Source organism: Temnothorax americanus, unplaced genomic scaffold, assembly GCF_048541705.1.
Source record: "Temnothorax americanus isolate GAGA-0224 unplaced genomic scaffold, ASM4854170v1 Scaffold4, whole genome shotgun sequence".
Classification (NCBI taxonomy): domain Eukaryota; kingdom Metazoa; phylum Arthropoda; class Insecta; order Hymenoptera; family Formicidae; genus Temnothorax; species Temnothorax americanus.
This window is the reverse complement of record NW_027509547.1, coordinates 8,181,250-8,200,493: the sequence shown is the minus strand read 5'-3', so window position 1 is coordinate 8,200,493 and position 19,244 is coordinate 8,181,250. Positions and strand designations below refer to the sequence as shown.

Here is a 19,244-nt window from a genome sequence, read left to right as displayed (position 1 = left end):
GGCCATAACTTTTGCGTCTCAAACAGAAAGAACGTTTGTAGGAATGCGATAATTTTGCGTTACGATTAGAATGATGATGCATTCCGAGTTTAAATTAGCGAGACGCAACATGACGTCACATGGAAAAGCGAATTAATTACTTTATATCACGTGATTTATTTAATTCTTCATCAACCGTATTAGACATTTTATTTAATATCCTTTTATCATTTAAATTTTGAATCGTGTAAAAAGAAGTTGAGGAACTATATTCATTGTAACTATAACGCCATTTATCTCCCTTAATCAACGCAGGCATTATTTTTTGAATATCTATTTATTATTGTCAATTTGTTTAAGAGCTCGCGCTTTTTTTCCAGATAAAAGCATATTTGCGCTTTTCCTCGTTAATGAGATTTCGCCTTTGATGTCCACCGTTTTTATTGCATTAAGTGGATTTCGGAGGTAATTTTTTTTTGTCATACCGCGCCACGTTTGCCACTCTGTTGTAACGTCCGTGAAATGCGTTCTCGTTTTTCGCTCATGTCGACGAGAATCGATAGACCGGGGAAATTAAAGCCGAGTATTCGCAACGACAAATTTCGACGCACGACGGAAATGTAAAGCCAAGTGTGCGCCATGTTTTTCCCTATTATTTGTTGTTCTTTCATCGATCCGCTAAATTCCTGATATTTTTTGAAACTATATTGTAAACTAATTGAGCTCAAAAATTAAAGTTTTACAAAAAATTCTCGCGAATATATTTTACATCTCTATGATTTTCTGGCGTAACTCGCGTTGTTCATGCTTCGCGAATAATTTCATATCATAATGTGTGTAAATTACTAAAAACACGTGTCCTACATCTGAAAACTAGCTGATCAACAAACGGTGTCGCGGAGACTAATGCGGCAAGTTCTGAGAGAGAATTGCAATGGTCATTTGTCTGGAGGATGCAATAAAGTACGATGAACCCCACCCTTGGCGCGACCCAAGTCGCCCCGCGCGCGATGGCAGTACGTGGATCTCACGAGAATGAAGGCGAAGAAAAGGGGCGTACGAGACATTAAAGAGGCAAGAGACGAAATGGTCGGTGGAACAAGGTCGGATGAAGGAAGGGCAGACAGATAGAAAAAAAACAGCGGCGAAAACCGGGAGAGACACAAACAGTTCAATGTGACACGTGACACTGTGCATTTGTCTCGTTGCTCCGCTTATCGCGCAAGAACCTCATTTTTATCTCTCCCGCGATGTCTTCCAGCGATGTTTTGCGCCTTCTAAGCCACGCGTAGACCACCTACAAGTCCTATCTGCCTAGCCTTAACTCCCCTGGAATATATTTGATGGCATCGCCACTCCCGAAGTGGGCCATTACATCCAATCTCGTTTCATTTCCGGATCTTTTCTTTTTCCAACTGATCTTTGTTTTCCAACCTGCGATTCGAACAGCTCGATTGGAATAACCTGATCACGCACCATCGATCTCCATTTTAGAATCTATCCAATCTTTACAACGCAAAGTCTCCTCATTTTCTTGAGTGTTAGAGTAATATTGACTGAGCTTAAACGCTATATTTGTCCGGAGAATTGTTAATGATAGTAAAGAGAAATCGATTGCATTTACTTTTAGAATATCGATAAGTTTAATATAAAAAATGCTTAAATAAAGCCTATAATACGAAAGATTAAACTTAACTATCCTTTTAATAAAATCATGGTATCAGTATAAAATGAAATTAATAAATAATTCAAATATTGAAAAAATTTATCTAGGAGAATATACTAACATAAATATTTGTGTTCACACACTGTGTAAATACGTGAAAACTTATTATATTAAAAAAGAACGTGATGTATCTCGATATCTATTTCAATCTTCTTCTTAACATTAAACTTCAGGTAATCGAGTTTTCTTTTCCTCCCGGATACTCTGAGAAAATTCAAGATTTGAACGGACATCTGGGGGATACGGGCGGTCAGCAAAGATTAAGAAAGAAGAAGACGAAGAGGAATCTTTCCCTCCTTCCCTTCATTCACGTGCTGCGGATATTCCGCACTCCCTGGGTAGTTGGGTACACGCACACAATGCCGACGCAAACAAGATCGCCGATGAGCAACCATGTATGCGCCCTCACGCGATCGCTATACGTGCTCGTTTTTGCCATATTGAAATCTGTTCGTGAGCTTTCTCTCTTTCACGTTGAAAAATATCGCGCAGAATGTCGAGCAACGGTAGTCAAACCCGGGCAAAGCCACGTTTTCCTAAGGGAAACTCGTCAGCATGATAAGAATCTGACCAGGCTCGGTCGAAACGAAGTTATCTGGATCGGATCCGGGTGATAGATGGCTCTAATCTGCTGAGAGTGCGCGATCGAGAATCAACCTTGCAGTAGAAAACATGGATCTGTAGTAGGCCGCTAGAATCTAACGCGAGAGATCGGGACCGGCGCAAAAAGAACATAAGTCACGTTGACACGTAATTTCGGTGGCCGGAATGATACGCGTAATTGTCTCCGATGTCACAGAGTCAAGAAGGAAATGTATGTTCGTAAAACTTTTAAATCAGAGGTCAAAATAAAAAAAATTCCTTGAAATTTTTTAAATCTAATTTTCACGGCATATACGTTTTGGTTGAATTATATTATAAGTATCCAAACAAGATTATATCTAAACAATTTTATATTCATTTTTTAAACAAATACACTAAACATTAAAAAATTTTTTCAAGTATTAATTATATAATTAGAATAAAGGAAAGTTAAAATAATAATATTTCGAAAAAATCGATAAAACTTAATTAGAAAGATTGAAGAATATTTCATCGAATTAAAAATTGCAAAATCGATCTTCTTTTTTTCACTTTACTTCATTTCAAATAAGAATTTAATCTAGTTTCTTAATATAGAATCGTGCGTTATATCATGGTTGCTTGATCGCTATTGATAATAGCAGTTTTTTCATAAGTTATAGAAGAACCGCACAGAAACCAACTTGGAAAAATATCATAGATTTGGAAGAACAGCAGACGTGGGAGAAATACGTTTCGGTGATTCTTGACACTCCGAAAAAAAACATCTAATCTTAGCAGATGCTACAGTTTGCTTGAAATAAGTTTACTGATGATATCTGTGATTCAATCGATATTCAATAATTTACCAAACCAGAATCTTTATAATCCTTATAAATTTTTGAAAAAATTATTAAGTAAAATTGCATTATTAATTCATTTTTTAATTATTGTGTCGTGAAATCAATAGGACAGATAAATTGCACGATTTATTCTCAGTTCGGGTTTTCAGCAGGGATTGGCACTTGCGATTCATCAATAAGAAAAAAGAAGGAACAAATGAGACTTGGAAAGAAAAAAAACTGCTCCTACTAAAGTATCATTCAACCGAAACCTTCGCAAGGTTTCAGCTTAAGGCTTCAGGAACTATCGCATCTCCAAAGTAACCGAAAGTACTCGTAAATGACAATCATCAATCATAGCCAGGAGAGTCATGCGGGTGGCTGCGCAGTCTCGCAGCTGATCCTATCCTATCCTATCGTTTTCTCCCGTGCCTCGTGTCACTGGGTTACCACACGTTCTGAAACGGAAGTGAATCCCATCCCCCGACCGTACCCGCGCCGAGTGGAGTACCGGTGAGTGCTTTTAGACGAGGCCGCACTTGTAGGCGATGGAGCTTTACGCCGATGGCACGAAATAAGGAGACCGTCAAAGCGGGGGTGGAAAGGGGAAAAAAGCGGCTCGGCTCGAGTAAGAAGAACGTGCGCGCGGATAAGGAGACGGAGAGGGAGGTAGCCGGGCGGTTGTTGAGAACAAATGCGAAGCTCTGCCTCCATTTACGTGGGGGCTGCGCGAGCGTCAGGGGTTGGCACGAGGCACGGGATGGAAGAAATTCGTGGAAATACCGCGGAATTGGATAAGCCGGCGGCGGGGTTTGTTTTGTCAGGGGTTCGCAACGAGGATAAACGTGGGCAACTGCGACTGTGGGATCGCGTGGTCGTTGGTCATAGGCCCGACTATCGCGTGTCCCAGCGAACTTTCTCTTGCTCGCTCGCACGCTCGTTCGCTCGCTCGCCCGTCTGCGCGGAAATCGGCAATCTGCTAACCCGAGACAGACACTCCGTGTTGTTAACAAGCGTCGCCGAATCGATGAGTCAAAACGGTTTTTCTGGTTAAATTAATATTTCCTCGGAATGCTTCACATTCCGTGAAAGATATGTGAAAATAATCAGTACTCAAAGTTCAAAGCGAGATAATACATGTTTTTATCTGTTAAATGTAAATATATGTTTAATATATATCCTGTTTTTTTCAATTATATAAAAAAAACTGTCTAGCATTTTAACACTCGTCCATTTAACAAAGTTCAGAAAATTCAGAAAACGTTCGCTCTTAGCGTTACTGTCAGTTTCTGTAATACTCTGTGCTGTGATATTCAAAATTACAATGTAATGAAAGAAAACGGTCGCTATTTATTTTTCTAAATATCCTCCAACGCGACTCGCCGATCTCATTTCTCCATCGTAGAGAGAAAGCGCGGAAGGAGACGGGTCCTTACGCGAACTATTGTCGAGATGAGACCGACGGCGATCGAAAACCTGACAATGGAATTGCGATTATCGTCCGAGCAGGGTTGCTTGCCCTCATCAAACCCTATATACGCGAGGGCGAATCGAATGGTATGGAACACGATGAGAGACAGGGAGAGGTATCGGCGAAGGAAAGAGAGAACGGGAGGGTGAGGGGTGGGATTGGCACGGGGGTGGAGCAGCAAGATAGAGTTAGAGAGGAACGAGCGGGAGGTACTAGGTGCTGTTTGTTGAATCCTCGAGATCAATACGACGTACCCTATCTCTTTCTCCCTCGTAATATTGCGAACGATGGCGTGCGTGACACACGTGCATGTACATGCTCCCCATATACATCACGAGAGACGAAGTGATGCTGCGCCAATTGATTCTGGATTTTTCACGAAAGTGTTTGCCGATTTCCATTTCTCGTCGACGAGAAATGGGCAAAATTGTGAAGTATACGAACAGCTTGATTGCTCATTTTCATTTTTTTTTCTATAAAATAAATTGACGTAATGATGAACGGAGGAAATCTCGTGGTTAATATTGTGTACATCAGTCATGCCAATTACGACAGATTGCTGCCGTGAGATTGTAGCAGCTACAATGTAGCTGGTGTACCGCCATTTCCGATAATTATGCAAAATAACATTGTACAATTCTATTCATGCAAGTTTCAAAATGAAAATATCAGGATCCTAAGAATCGATTGTCTTCTTTTAATGCTATCTATATACAAATAGCAATAAGCAATGTGTGCGTGTGCGTGTGCGTGTGCGTGTGTGTGTGTGTGTGTGTGTGTGTGTGTGTGTGTGTGTGTTCGCGTACACACACATTTAGAATTCAAGCCTCATCGATGCTTCATATATATAAAAATTCGAAAACTTTTTCCCACAGAAAAGAAGCGATGCAAGAAATTAATAACAATAGCTCTTGAAGGTGAGAATCCGTATCCCCGGCTTTTCCACCCATTTCTGCGTAATCCTTCATTCCGCTCGGCTCTTCCATAAAGGCAGACGATTTCACAAAAGAATATACCATGAGAGGGTGGCTTCACGGCGCAAGCCTGCTTTTCAAAAAACAGGATTGGTCATACCGCCTTACTTATCGCACTAGTTATATCGCGATAAAGAAAGTTCTCTCGCGGAGCTTTTTCTAGCTTTGTCTCTCTCACACACTCTCCCCCGTTCTTCCTCTTCCGACCAATCGAGGAGGCCTGCTTATCGTCAATGCGAAGGGTGAACTGCGCACTGCGGTATGGGACGAAAATAGGTCGGCCAATTCTCGTACCAGCACCCTCTTTCGCCTCCGCCTTACCTATCGACACCTCCGCACCCTTATCCGAACTCTAATAAAAACCGAATACCTACGAATGTGAGTTTCGATCGCTTAAGGTGCGGCCTTTTCGACGCACATTCAGGGTCAAATTTAACCACCGTTGATGCGCTGAGAGGGAGGCCAAATGTGTAATCAAATCATTCGAAATGTTATGTTAATAACTAATACTTCGAAATAACATACATGTAAATGTAAATTTGTAACTCTCCGGATTAAATACATTCAATGTAATACCGAAGATATTAAGTATATTATAAAATATGGAGAAGTACAACACATATACGAGAAATCAGATTGGTTTGTCATTAAATTATAAAATTTTAACATCCGCAAGAACATAGTGATAAAAATTCAAATAATGATGCAAATCAGAGTAAAAACTCTTCGTCATAATTTATCTCCATTAGCTAAAATAAATTAATTATGAAATGATCTCGGAACTAACAAAATATAACTTTATATGCAGTCTTATTAAATTGTATACTTGTATACGCCATTACAAAAAAAGGCAAACATCTTTGATCAATATCGAGAATTATCAAAAAGTTGATTAAAGACTATGTCAAATCTACGCACCTTCCTCCAGCGCATCTCACAGAAAAGAATATATATACATTACATCTGTGATCATGATATCGTTCGCGTCAACTCACTTCCGCTGAAGACACAAAAACACATTGTTATCTGCGCAGCGCGTTTTTCACATTTGATTTCTTCATAAGCGCAATAACAACGAATTCATCACTATAAAAAACGTCTGTCAAAAGTCTTCACAAAGAGATCACAAATTACGAGGCATCAGCGAATGATTCCGAATCATCTTTCGCGCGCATATATGTAAATCGCGAGCCATCTTCGATCAATTTCCAGATTGCTGCTTGTCCTCTGTCAGCCGTGGAATATTATTGTTGAGATTGCTGGCTCGTGGAAACTTGCGGGGCAGACTGCGAGGATTGCTCTTGCGTCTGCATGCGCACCGGATGATACAGAGGATAGGTCTTTCGCTTTCTGATGCCATGCATGGAAAGTAGATGAATCTGCAAGTACTGCTTGGTCTTGAACTGCTTGTTGCACACGTGACACGAGATGTACTCGGTTTGCACAGTGTGAACGTTAACGATGTGCTGCTTCAGATTGGAATTGTTCGAGTATATCTTGCCGCATTCGGGACACTTGGGTTTACCGCCGTTGTTGGCGTTCTCCAATTGCTGATGATACCGCCTGTGAGATTGTTGATGGAGTATCGCCATGCTCTCGATCTTGATGCTTTCCTTCGCGCAAGACTGCAGCATCAGATTCAGTTGCTCGCTCTTGGTGCTCTGCTGGAGATTTTGGAGATTGTTCTGCAATTTCTGATGCATCATCGTAAGTTGCTCACTGTTTAGATTATTGAGGGAGTTGAGGGCATCGAGGGTGTGTTGCTGCGACGACTGTTGGCTGGTGGCATGGTGGTGATGATGCTGGTGGTGATGATGCTGAAGCAGAGCCGAGAGATCCTGTTTCGAGCTGTGACCTCCGTCGCTCTGATAGGTTCCAGACCCGGCGTGCTCGTTCTTCGTGGAGGATGTTCCCGGCAGCCAACCGGAACTCGAGCTTGAACCGTCTCCTCCAGAGGGCTGCCACCGCCCTGGAACCACCAGCCAATGTCAGTCCTCAGCCAACCTCGTACGATCCCTTAAACACTATTCAATCGCTTTTTTTGCCTCCCGCAGCCCCTTCTTATGCATTTTTCAACTTTCTCTTTTCTGAAAGTGTATTTCCAGGTTTTATTAAAGACAACTTGCCCTCGATAATTTTCGTACCCTCCCCTCTCCCTAAACCTAGGATTGAATTCGATCCTTGGTATCGTGCGAGTTAATGGCGACCCTTAATCATTCCTGGCGCTCCTGTGCGCCCTATTATTCGTCTCTTCTTCATTATCTTCCCATATCGCGATTTGTTTCCAATTCTTATTCAAATTGCGACCAAGTAAGATCACTATATTGATATACACGCATAATTAAGATTATTTTAGATAATCATAGAGATAATTTTAAATTTCTAACTCGACTCTCCTGATCCTGAAAATTTTGTTGGTATTGCAAGTAGCGACGCGAATCAATTTCACACTTGCACAATTTTTCAAGATAATGAGTGACGTCGAAAATGAGCCTCACACCGCAGACAAAGACAATGACGAAGATACAATGTAAAACTCGTTTCTGAATAGAAAACTAATTGCATGATAGTTACTATAAAGGGACTTATATCTTCGCCATGTATAAGATACGCCATAATAATGAAAATCATAGAAGAGCCGTTGAGATGCGACTCCGTAATACGTTGCTGCTCACCGTGTGATAAGAGGGGTAGCTGACAGGGGATGCAAGGGTTGTGAGAGGTACGAGAGTTTCATGCATTCAACGCAACAACGAGAGATCAGAGTCTTGGGAAACGACCGAAGGATACTAATCTGGGCTTTAAGAATGTTTAAAAAGGTGAAATCAAATCGTTGATTTGATAAACTTACCGTAATTTGCATCCTGATTGGCTACCTGATGCATACCGGAGGGTCCTGGCATGTTCATGCCTGTAATTTATAAATCAAACCAATTAGATCAATTTTAGACACATATAACAGACATTATACATATAAGATGTTACGATTAAAAAAATTTTAATATTATTAAATAAGAAGAAAAAAGCAACTATTAATATATTATATTTGAACGGAAAAGATTAGAAGTGTTAACATTTATTACTTTAGTTGTCGCGAATGTATTCAAAGTATTTTTTTTTATAATAAATTTTTTAATATTTAACAACATGCAGTACACGTGGTATGCATTAACGAAGTCAACTACTGTTTCACGGTAAATATAAATATAAATCATGAGATTTATATCGCTCAATTGACTATAGAACAGGTAAACGAAATCAAATTATGTTAATAATATGTTAGTTTATTATATTTAATAATAGATTCATGTTAACACATTTTCATAAGTCAAAGAATACAATGAAATTATGTACACAAATAGAAATAATTGTAATTATTCATTAATTAATTTTAATTGAAGCCATAATTAGTAATTAAGTCGGGCTAATTGCTAATTACGAAAGTAATTAGTAACTGGACGAGGAATTAATCATTAATTACAAATGTAATTAGTAATTAAATGTGCCATTAATTAAAAAACTAATTTGCATCCTTTCGACAAAACTGGGATTTCTTTGGTCCATCGTAAATTCAACCCTACCCTTATAAATAACGAAGTGGCTGTAATTTATAAGCAATTATCGATATAAAACATATTTTTCAAACAAATCAATAGTCTACTTCTTCCTGTCGGAATATTTATTATTAAATTAATCATAGACAAAGCAAAAACAATATAGTCTGTCAAGTATATAAAATGTTTTACAAAATTCAACGTGAAAATTTCAAGTTTAATAGCCAAATAATTACCTTGGAGACTCAACAATGCTGTGGGAAAGCTGTTTCGATGGTGTTCTAAAGAGTCATTTAGAATGTCACTCGGCTCGGTCTTCACTGCGTTCAGGATGCTGCCGTGGTTCGAAATATCTTCCTCGTTTTCCGACATAGAATTCGAGTCCTCGCCAGTCGACTGTGCCTGAAAATAAACAGAATATTCCTACATTCATGAATTCTAAGTAAAAAGATAGCTGTAATCACTGCAGGGACATTCATTAGTTTTGCAAAACTTAAATTTACAATTTTACGCGAAAATACATTTATTTGATAAACACAATTATTGCTGCCTATTCTGACCTATACGTAATTCTTGCTCACCTGTATATTGTTTGTGGATGTCGTGTGTATCGTGGGACCACCTTCGAGTGCCTGACCTAACAAGGATTCCTGAAGATCCGACTTTGGTTCGACATGGTTACCCATTGGCGGACTGTAACTTCTCGCTCGCTTTTCCGGTGGGCTCGACTCACTTTCATTGAGATCCCCTCTTCCGTTATCCTGCCAATTACGCGGGGTCGCCTGACCAAATCAAAAACAATACACGGACGATAGTACAGCATCCATTGAGAAAGGTAACGCAATCACTCTTCATAATTCAGTTTCAATTAATATTTTACATTCAATAATCTCATTATATGTATAATCAGCGAAACTCCGGATACTCATCCATTATTAAAACTTTCTCGTAATATTTGTCTAACGTCTATTATAAGTCGTGAAATTAAAAGCTGAAGGACGAAGCAGGAAATTCTAGCCGGGGATTCCGCCTGTCACGGTAGCGGCGACGGCGTAGTGTTAAAAGCACATTAATTAAAATTCGTTTTAATTAAGGCTAAATTAATTAAAAGTTCGAAACCAGCCGTATAATTCGTATAATTAATTTTCCAACTTCCATATTAAACTGCCGCGGGGACAACTTACAGGTGCGCTACCGTTGTTGCCGGCCGACGACGACGGAATTTTCGTGGCGCCGCTATTAACGTCCGCCAAACCTCGCACTTGAAGCATCTGAGCCGTCTTCAGGAAGGCAGGTAGCTGCTCTTGGCCCACGTGTACTTCCCCGTGATACATGAAACGCAGCAAGGACTCCATGTCCGACGATGCTACGTCCTTCAGGATTACAATTGGATGAGGACATGGATTTGCCTGCGCCAAAAATTACCATTTCCTTCGAATTCACATTTTCATAATTATAATAAAGCAATGCGAAACACTCAAATAATATGAAGTATCCTAACGTGAAATGACAGAATATTATTTACGTTATTTAAATATGAATCCTCTGGTAATTATATCTGATGGAATCGTATAACATTGTTACTTTGTTACAGAAAATTATTTTAGCTCGCAAAACGTAAAATTATTGTAAGGTAGCTTGCGTGTGTAACTCGTTCAATTTCAAACTATTTCAGTCGTACAACACTGCTTAATATTATCCATCCAATCAAAGCGACGAACCACGCAGCGCTGATTCAACGAGATTTGATATAAGATATACCAGTGTCAAATTAATCGCGGCTATTAATTATCAGCTATCCCGGACAGCCGTTAGTACAATGATTTTATACGTAGCGTGGCAATTACAAAAAAAAAGTATGCGCTCTAACGCTCGATCGATCAAGGTAATCGATCTATCGGGAAGTGCGCGATTTTTCTAATCGTAGATTCATACGTGAGGAGATCGGAAACCAAGAAAGCTACATCGATCCTCTATCAGCGAGAGGTCAAAAGGTTTGACGGTAACGAATACCACTTTCCCTTTCTTTCGCCCTTTTCTATGTGCAGTGTACATCAGAACAAAATGATTCTCACGTGTACTGAAATTCAGCAAACCATACGCACTTAGATATCCATCGTGCAAAAAGAGGAGAGTAACTAAACGATTCAACATCGGCTAAAGGTTAAGAGGTGTACGAGGATTCTTCTCTGATCGATGCTCGGCGAATCGATCCCTCTTGCAAAGCGCTTAATCCCATCCATCGATCGACACACGGCAGGGGGATCTGACGATTAATTTGTAACGATTTACAACCGAGATACATATCAACGTCGTTTAATCCACGTCGGAGCTACCCTTCATCTTTGTTAGTGCATCGCTGCACCGATTTGTACGTTTAAGCGCACATAAATCGCCAATTTTTTCTACAAATATACGCAACGGAATGACTTGAAAAATTAAAAATTACGAGACAGAGCATCACTATGTATGTATACGCTAAATTATAATCTCTCTAATCTTTATTTAGACTCACGCATGAAAAACAATTGATTTGAAATGGTTACATTATTGTTTTTCATTCGACCCCAAGTGATACTTTAAACACTTGATCTGCGAAAATATCGCCTCGGTCTTGATAATTGCAAAAATTCTAAAACGAGATGACATCCTTATTGCCAAGAGTGCCCCAGATACCTCCTCACCTTTCTCATCAGTAGATTGACCGAGTGAAATCGCTTTTCGCCGATGGTTAATTGCATCCACGAACGGTCACGCTCGACAGCCAATTGATTCGTAACGACAATTTATAACCACGACGCGTTTGATGATCGATACTCAATCTACGTCGGGATGTTCCCGTATACCTTGGGCATCAATTCTCACACCTGTCAGACCAGCGAATTAACTCTTAATATTGAACAATCTTCGAGATCGTTAGACGATGACAATTGATCCTCAACAAGCAAAGTTGAACATTTAGAGTTATCGTTTTGCCTCTACATGAAAATGTATACCTATTCCATTGTGCAGTGTTTATATATTGCATAATGCACCGTTTATGTATAGAATATTGTATCATTTAATAATTACGTGCATACAGCTGACGGAAAAAAATTACCACGGTATAATTCGTCAGAAATATATCCTTCTTATTTTTCGCCATTAATTATTCATTTATTTATCGTGATTCAAATCTGTTGTTTAATAAATCTGTATACAATAATTAAAACAACGGTTGTATTGTTAACTTCTAGATAAATGGATGCATATTTTCATAATATGGACGCAATGTGTTCTCGGTGTTACATCGATGTAACGGCCTCGATCACGATTGCTCTTCGCGAAAAGACCGCGAGAGCAGGCCATATAAAGCGGAGGCGTTTCACAGCAATGTACGTACGTCATAGCAATATTATACGAAGTGCTAGTACCATTATCGACAGCGATATTAATTATAATTAATGAACCCTTCTGGGATGGCGCGGCTCGTACGCCTGCCTACACAGTTATATCGAAACGACGGCGACGCGATGCTGCACATATACACGCTGCACCGCGAGAGCGCGGAGACGTATAATGCCGCGACCTCGGCGAAGAACCATCCCAACTTCGATTATCGATGCCCCGAATTTAACGTCAGTACGTGAAAACCCACGGCAGCGCGGAGGTTCGACTCTGCCATGTGCAGAGACATTTATTATATGGCCATCAGCAGTATCGACTTAACGTCTGTGCACGCGGTGCAGCGAGGTGCGGCGTTTCGATTTATTGGACTGCATACAACGGAACGTATCGGGTAAATGGTTCTTGAGATGGAAGAGCAAGTTGCGCGTCTATCGCGTAGAACGATATGACCGAAGAAAAATATTAATAGATCGAATTAAAAACCTTAACTGTGCGCTTAGGAAGATATTCATATTTTATAAATTATGAAAAAATAGATTAGCATAATTTGTGACACGTTGGAAAATATTTTCATGACGCGTACAACACATATATTGATTAAGTTTTATGAGATTATATAATACACATATATGCATATTGATGTTTAACTTTTTTGTTGAGAAATAACCTTAAGAAAATAATGAACTAAAATTTAATTTTTTTTCTCAATATAATTAATGCAATTTCGTAATTGGAGAACTATATTTCATTAAATGCCGATAGCCGTTTCACAATAAAAGAAAAACATCTACGCTGATCGAGCATTTTATCCCGACAAAAGCATGGACTTAATCAATCGAATGCATTGAGATTCATCTCCTCGGCCTCGCGGCGCGTAGGAGAGAAATATTTTTACCAATAATCCCGCAGTTACAAAAGCACTTTTTAATAATAATTATACAACTGAATATAAACGATCCTTATTATACGACGCAAAATAAAAGAAATTTCAATTGCGAACGATCGAGAATATCCCGTTGTCATAATATTTTATTATTGTTACCACATTTATGTGTTACAATTCAAGGAGGTAACGTTCACCAATGAAAAATCTATCGGCCTGAATTTTCAGCGTAAAAGATATAAATAAACGTTTCTTTGAATTTGTAATGTGTTTCTCGATGAAAAGCGTTTATCTTCGCGAAATTTCAACGAACGCATTTATTCAGAGGTCTTGTGAATATTAAGTCATGCATGGCATATACGATTCTCTCTCCCCGATACCTTTATCGGGTGCTGGAAAGCTCGTTGATGGGAATAACTCAAATAATTGAAGCAGTGGAAATAATCACTGTCTGCAGGTATCTGCACACCTTTAGAATTCCGCAGCGAAAAGAGATAAAGCGACACAGATGAGTTGCAGAAGAAGAGAGACAATGGATGGTGCAAGAAGAGAGGAGAATGAGAACGCTATACGGACTCCTTTATCGCATTAACCAACTCAATTAACAACTTTGAGACGAGACACCGTCCTCTCTAATTAGACCTAACGGGATTAAAACGGGTCAATAATTAATTGTATAATCGCGTGTGCGTCAGAATAGACGAATGATCAAAGAGCCTGCGATTAATTTGCGAGATACGTATCGATCTGCAGGATATATTATGTATATCATGAATCCCTAATGGACGATACTTATTCGATTACTGTGTATGCAAGGATACATCGATGACATATCTGCTAATTACGCCTCGGATGTTTGCTCGCGAAATGTATAGTCTCCAAAGAAGTCATACATTTAATTCTATTATAATTATACACAGAATTGTACGGAGAATATTGATGCAACCTGTCATCAAAGATCTTATTGTATATAGTACCACATCGTTGTGCTGCTTGTTATCAAATGAAATCTAATTGGTAAATTGCTCGTATACACTTTATCCAACGAACAATTTGTCTCAATCATCAAAAATGGCCGACGGATAGTACAATATTTACCGGCGATATGCATTACCTATACTTAATCGATTCTCAGAATTCGATCGGCGCACTTGACGCAACGTACCACATATCAAATCTATATCTCTTGGCGAAAGCCGATATTCTCTAAAAGGGAATGTAAATAAGATTACCGATCCAGCCATCATTACAGTCTATCTCATTTGTCTAATCGGATGGTAAGCTTCCGTCGTTGATTTTTCGTGCATATCAAGGCTCATATGACTCGTAACGTGGGAAACGTTGCGCCAGCCTTATTAACGGCTCCTCGCACGATCCCCGCGTGCATATACACCGTGCATGCACGATTTTTCCTCGAATCAAACGTGCTCCGCGTATCACCGGCATCGTTCGACCATAATTACACAGCCACCTGTGAGCGATCGCGCGCGACGGAATCCAGAGCGTCCGCTTTCTAAAATCTGCAGAGCAGCGCGCAGCAGCGGCGCGGGGAAGATCGTGGCAGGCGATTAGGAATCGGCCGCGTGATCGAGCGGTACCGATAATTGATTAGTGGAAATAAACGGGGGGCCATGCGTGAGAGACACAATGAAGGAGGCGGCGGAGATTAACGATACGAGCTGTTAGAAAATGAGCGGACTTGTACCCGAGCGTGTCGCAAGACGTACTGCACGGCGCGCTATAGATCGAGCCCTTAACTGCTCGAGAGAGTTCTCGGTATTCATTATAACGGGCCGGCGTATATCTTTTTTATTTGTAATACACAGGCGTCTATTTTCAGAGGCACACTCGGTATTGCTATTCCAGAGTTTACGAACACGCCGTGAGTTATGATTAAAATTATTTAGCACGACTCGCATGATTAAACGGAGTAATGAACGGGAGAGAAAAACAAGCAATCTTGGTATTTCGCACCAAGAGTTAATGCATTTGTAGTCGGGAAATGATTTATTTAGAGAAGAAACGTAGTAAACGAAAGAATACTTTGCAATTTAAACAAAGCTAAAGTATAAATAAATATAAAACTATTTTCTTTTCAATTATTATCCATATAAGATATCGGATGCATCTCAATTCTTAAAATAAGTATTGTCGCGAAATTTTCGATCGTTGTAAAAATAACTTACGAAAATTATATAATCTTTCTTTATAATAGTACAATATAGTGTTTGACTTAAAAATTGCTTTCTCATTATACATATCAAAACGACAAAGCGTCGCTCCAGTATTTCGACGAAACTCCAAATCGTTCCACGCGAGAGAATACAGCATTAAATTGCGCACAAAAGGAAATATACAGGGGTGTCGTTGTACAGTTTATAGCGTGCGCGCATTACAAAGAACGCCAAGTGTCACGAAACGTCGGATACGTAATCGCGTACAACGGCCATATACATCGCGGTATCGCATGCGCGCGAAGCACCCTAACTAAACCATAAGTAGAAAAGTAGATACGATTGCATGGTTTCTGATCCGGTTATGCGGCGTGCACGCTAGCAGTCGTGGCTTCGCAAAACATATCGCCGGCATCACGTACATGCGCCTAAGTAGCGATGGGTTCGACGCTCGTTTGCAGGAGATCGATATGCCGGGCGGAGCGCGTGTCATCGATCATCGAAAATACCATCGTGTGCGCAATATAGCACGCATATGGTGTGCAACGGATCTTCGACCCGTTGGAAATTCAGCTTTTATCGAATACATCAGAATTAACGTTACCGCGTGTCCACTCGAGCGCGAAATTGCTAAAATTATTTCAGTGCGCAAGGATCGAATTGTTTGTTACATATTTGATATACATGATTAATACTTTTGGAACTGTCGATATTCGATGTCACTTAAAACATTGATTCTTTAAGGAAAATTTCGATCAGTTATTATTTTTATAAGAGCTAGTATATTTACCATTTTAATATTATTTTCGCGATAAGTAATACGACAGTTATAATCGCATACTGGTAAATACGAAAAAAAAATTCCCATTATTTGTGAATATTCATGTGTTTTAATTAATTTTCGCATTTGAATATTAAAATATTCAAACGTTTTAGCATTTAAATAATTCAGGACTTTTTAATAATTGGTTTGTTTTGATATCGCGAGTTACTGCCCATTCGAATCTATTACTTCGCGGGAATTCACGTACGTGAGTGTAACCACATACACACATATATACGCGTTTGCGCTTCTCTTATCTGCTTATCTCGATGTCTGATGTTTCACTGACGCACGTATTAAACTTTCCTCGCATTATCCAGCCACTTCGTATTAGGATAATAGCGGCGTACTATCGATCAAACCTCGCACATAGTTACTAACTTCCTGCTTTTTTTTAACAACGCTGTCGACATCAATTCACACGCGCTAGTAACGACGGCAATCAATTAGATTTACAAGATACAGCGACAGATAACGGGATTAATCATTAGATGTCAACTATCATGACTGATAATCCATCGAAATTTTGTTGGCTGAATTAAGCGGATTTGTTATCTTTTATCCGTGTCAAGGTAATGTGCTATTGTACCCACAGATTGGCATTATATATGTGTACATATATGTAACATATATTAATATACATATACATATATATATTTATATATCATATATATATTTATATATGTACCTACATATGTATTAGAGATTTACCTTTAATATTATATATTGAAATTATTTGACAAATATATTTTTTTTTGTTTCGTTATTACACGAGAATGATCAGTTCTAACGTAAATAACAGGTCTGAAAAAAATGCGAAGCACTTTGATCTCTGTAACACTTTATAAGTACTTCAATCTGTATAACATCAAATTGTTTCAAAATTATTATCCAATTAATTTTGAATTTATAAAGGATTTATATAAGCAACCCTTCCACGTTATATAGTTCCCTTTGAATCACAGACAACAGCACGTTAGTGCCATTGTACAATTATGCCAATCGGGCATTAATGCAGCATTGCCTCTATATATGCTAACCGATAGACTGTTCGCCGCTGTACGCTATTGCGAAATATTTCACTCGCGAGATAACGATGTAATCGTACCGTCGCGACGCTATCAACCTTCCCGATATTGATTCACCGTGGATTCTGGATCGCGACGCCGATGCTGCCGGTATACAGCGAGGGGGAGAAGACAATAAATGTGCATCGCGCGCGTTTCTCCAGGCGTCGCCTTTTCCAGACAGCCGCGGCAGGAATGCGCGCACGTACAACGACGCACTTCCGTTGATAAAAATACATGCAGCATAATGCGTCTCGGTACGCGCGTCGACATTTTCGCTTCGTTATACGAGCACTAAAAGAGAACAGGACACCGCGCGAAAGGCGAGGCGCGTCCGTCTTTGTTGAGCATTGAAAAAAAAAAAGGAGTTGCTGCGCGGCGATGTTCTGCGTAATCCCACGTAATTATGCGCATACACGAAAGATGATGCCTCGGTAAGAGGAAGAAATTCGAATTGAGCAAACGCGAACGCCGCTACAAGAAAAATCCACTTTAATCGTGGATATAGGTACTTATGATTAAGAAACTTGCTTATAATTAAACGACAAAAAGGACAGGTGAATTGTTCGCGATTGTACAAGCCATAAACATATTACTTTACTAGTGTTGCATGGAACGGAGATTTATTTATTTATATGGGCAAATATGGACGCTGTTTGGCTATTTCAACGTAACGCAAGAGATACTTGTTCATGTTTCTATTAACAGAACGCAGCACATATTGCGTGCAGCGGCAATATAAATGAAGTATAATTTCGCAGATATATACGCCGGCGCGCTGTATAACGCCTCTCTCTGTACGACGTTGATTTCGCTGCGTCGCGCTCCGGACAGAAAAGACGGAGCTCATATACGCTCACAGTCGCGCATACAGCACAATTATATATACCGGCGATAATTTGCTGGCCACATATGCGCCGCTTAGGCCGCGTGACATTAAGCGTAATGCGAGTACATCCGCGCGCACTAACGAAAAACGAGAATACCGGCTAGCGAGCCAGTCGCGAATTAATGGATACCCTTCCCACGGATAAACACGTTGCATTCACAATATGATGCATTCCTGCAAACAAACACCTACTCCTCCGATAACACCGAAAGAAAAAAAAATTGCTTTTTAAGTCAGGATGGTGTAAAGGCTTTCGAACACGAATTGCCATAACCATAAACGTAAAACGTAAACGTAAGCATGAAGAACCAATCATATATCCAATCATATATTGCTTTAGCTGTATATGTATTCCAGAAGATAGACGATAGAAATGACGATACAGTTGACCGTAAGCAGAAGTAAGTAAGATTTCAACCGGTCTTCTAGAATACATAAACCTAAAGCAATATTCCAATTGGTTCTTCAGCTTATTACGTTTACGTTTTACGTTTATGGTTCTGGCGATTCGTGTGCGAAACCCTTAAGAGAAATGTAAACTCATATTCCTCTATACCACTTATGTATAAAAAGAAGTTAAATCTCTCATCGAATGAAGTCTAATTTATATATGTAAAAAAACGTCGAGTTGACCAAACTAACGTTACTTTTCCTATAGCGGATGAAACATTATCACTCTGCGGTATAACTTCTGACAAGACAAAGTACTGCTGATGAATTGCGCATAAAAATCCAATGCGCGTTTGCTCGTGTTCTCACCACGCGTTTAGCGCTTGTATAATTGTGACTCTCTCAGCCCGCATTAGCATTGAATCAAGCGACAAATCAAACTTGGAGTCGGGCTGGCATTAAACGCGAAGGTTTGAATAATGCTCCGGGTATTGAAGATTTCCGAAGTTCCAATAATAAATCGA

General features: G+C 39.6%; 1 protein-coding gene and 1 long non-coding RNA gene across 9 annotated transcripts in view; one reads left to right on the top strand and one right to left on the bottom strand.

Annotated features, from left to right (window-relative positions):
• The window catches only part of LOC143902619 (protein abrupt), a 90,916-nt gene that overhangs the window by 20,350 nt on the left and 51,322 nt on the right, over positions 1-19,244 (bottom strand). For 7 of the 8 annotated variants that reach the window (XM_077415689.1, XM_077415688.1, XM_077415690.1 and 4 more), the window contains 4 exons: positions 10,292-10,516; positions 9,689-9,889; positions 9,344-9,509; positions 8,405-8,464 (listed from right to left, as the gene is read on the bottom strand). In XM_077415689.1, the coding sequence (XP_077271815.1) occupies positions 8,405-8,464; positions 9,344-9,509; positions 9,689-9,889; positions 10,292-10,516 (652 nt within the window). Of the gene's footprint in view, positions 1-2,828; positions 7,523-8,404; positions 8,465-9,343; positions 9,510-9,688; positions 9,890-10,291; positions 10,517-19,244 lie in introns of those variants that run through there. The other variant, XM_077415691.1, reaches the window with a different exon arrangement.
• LOC143902623 (uncharacterized) overlaps positions 1-19,244 on the top strand; it is a 143,790-nt gene that overhangs the window by 100,853 nt on the left and 23,693 nt on the right. The window lies entirely within an intron of this gene.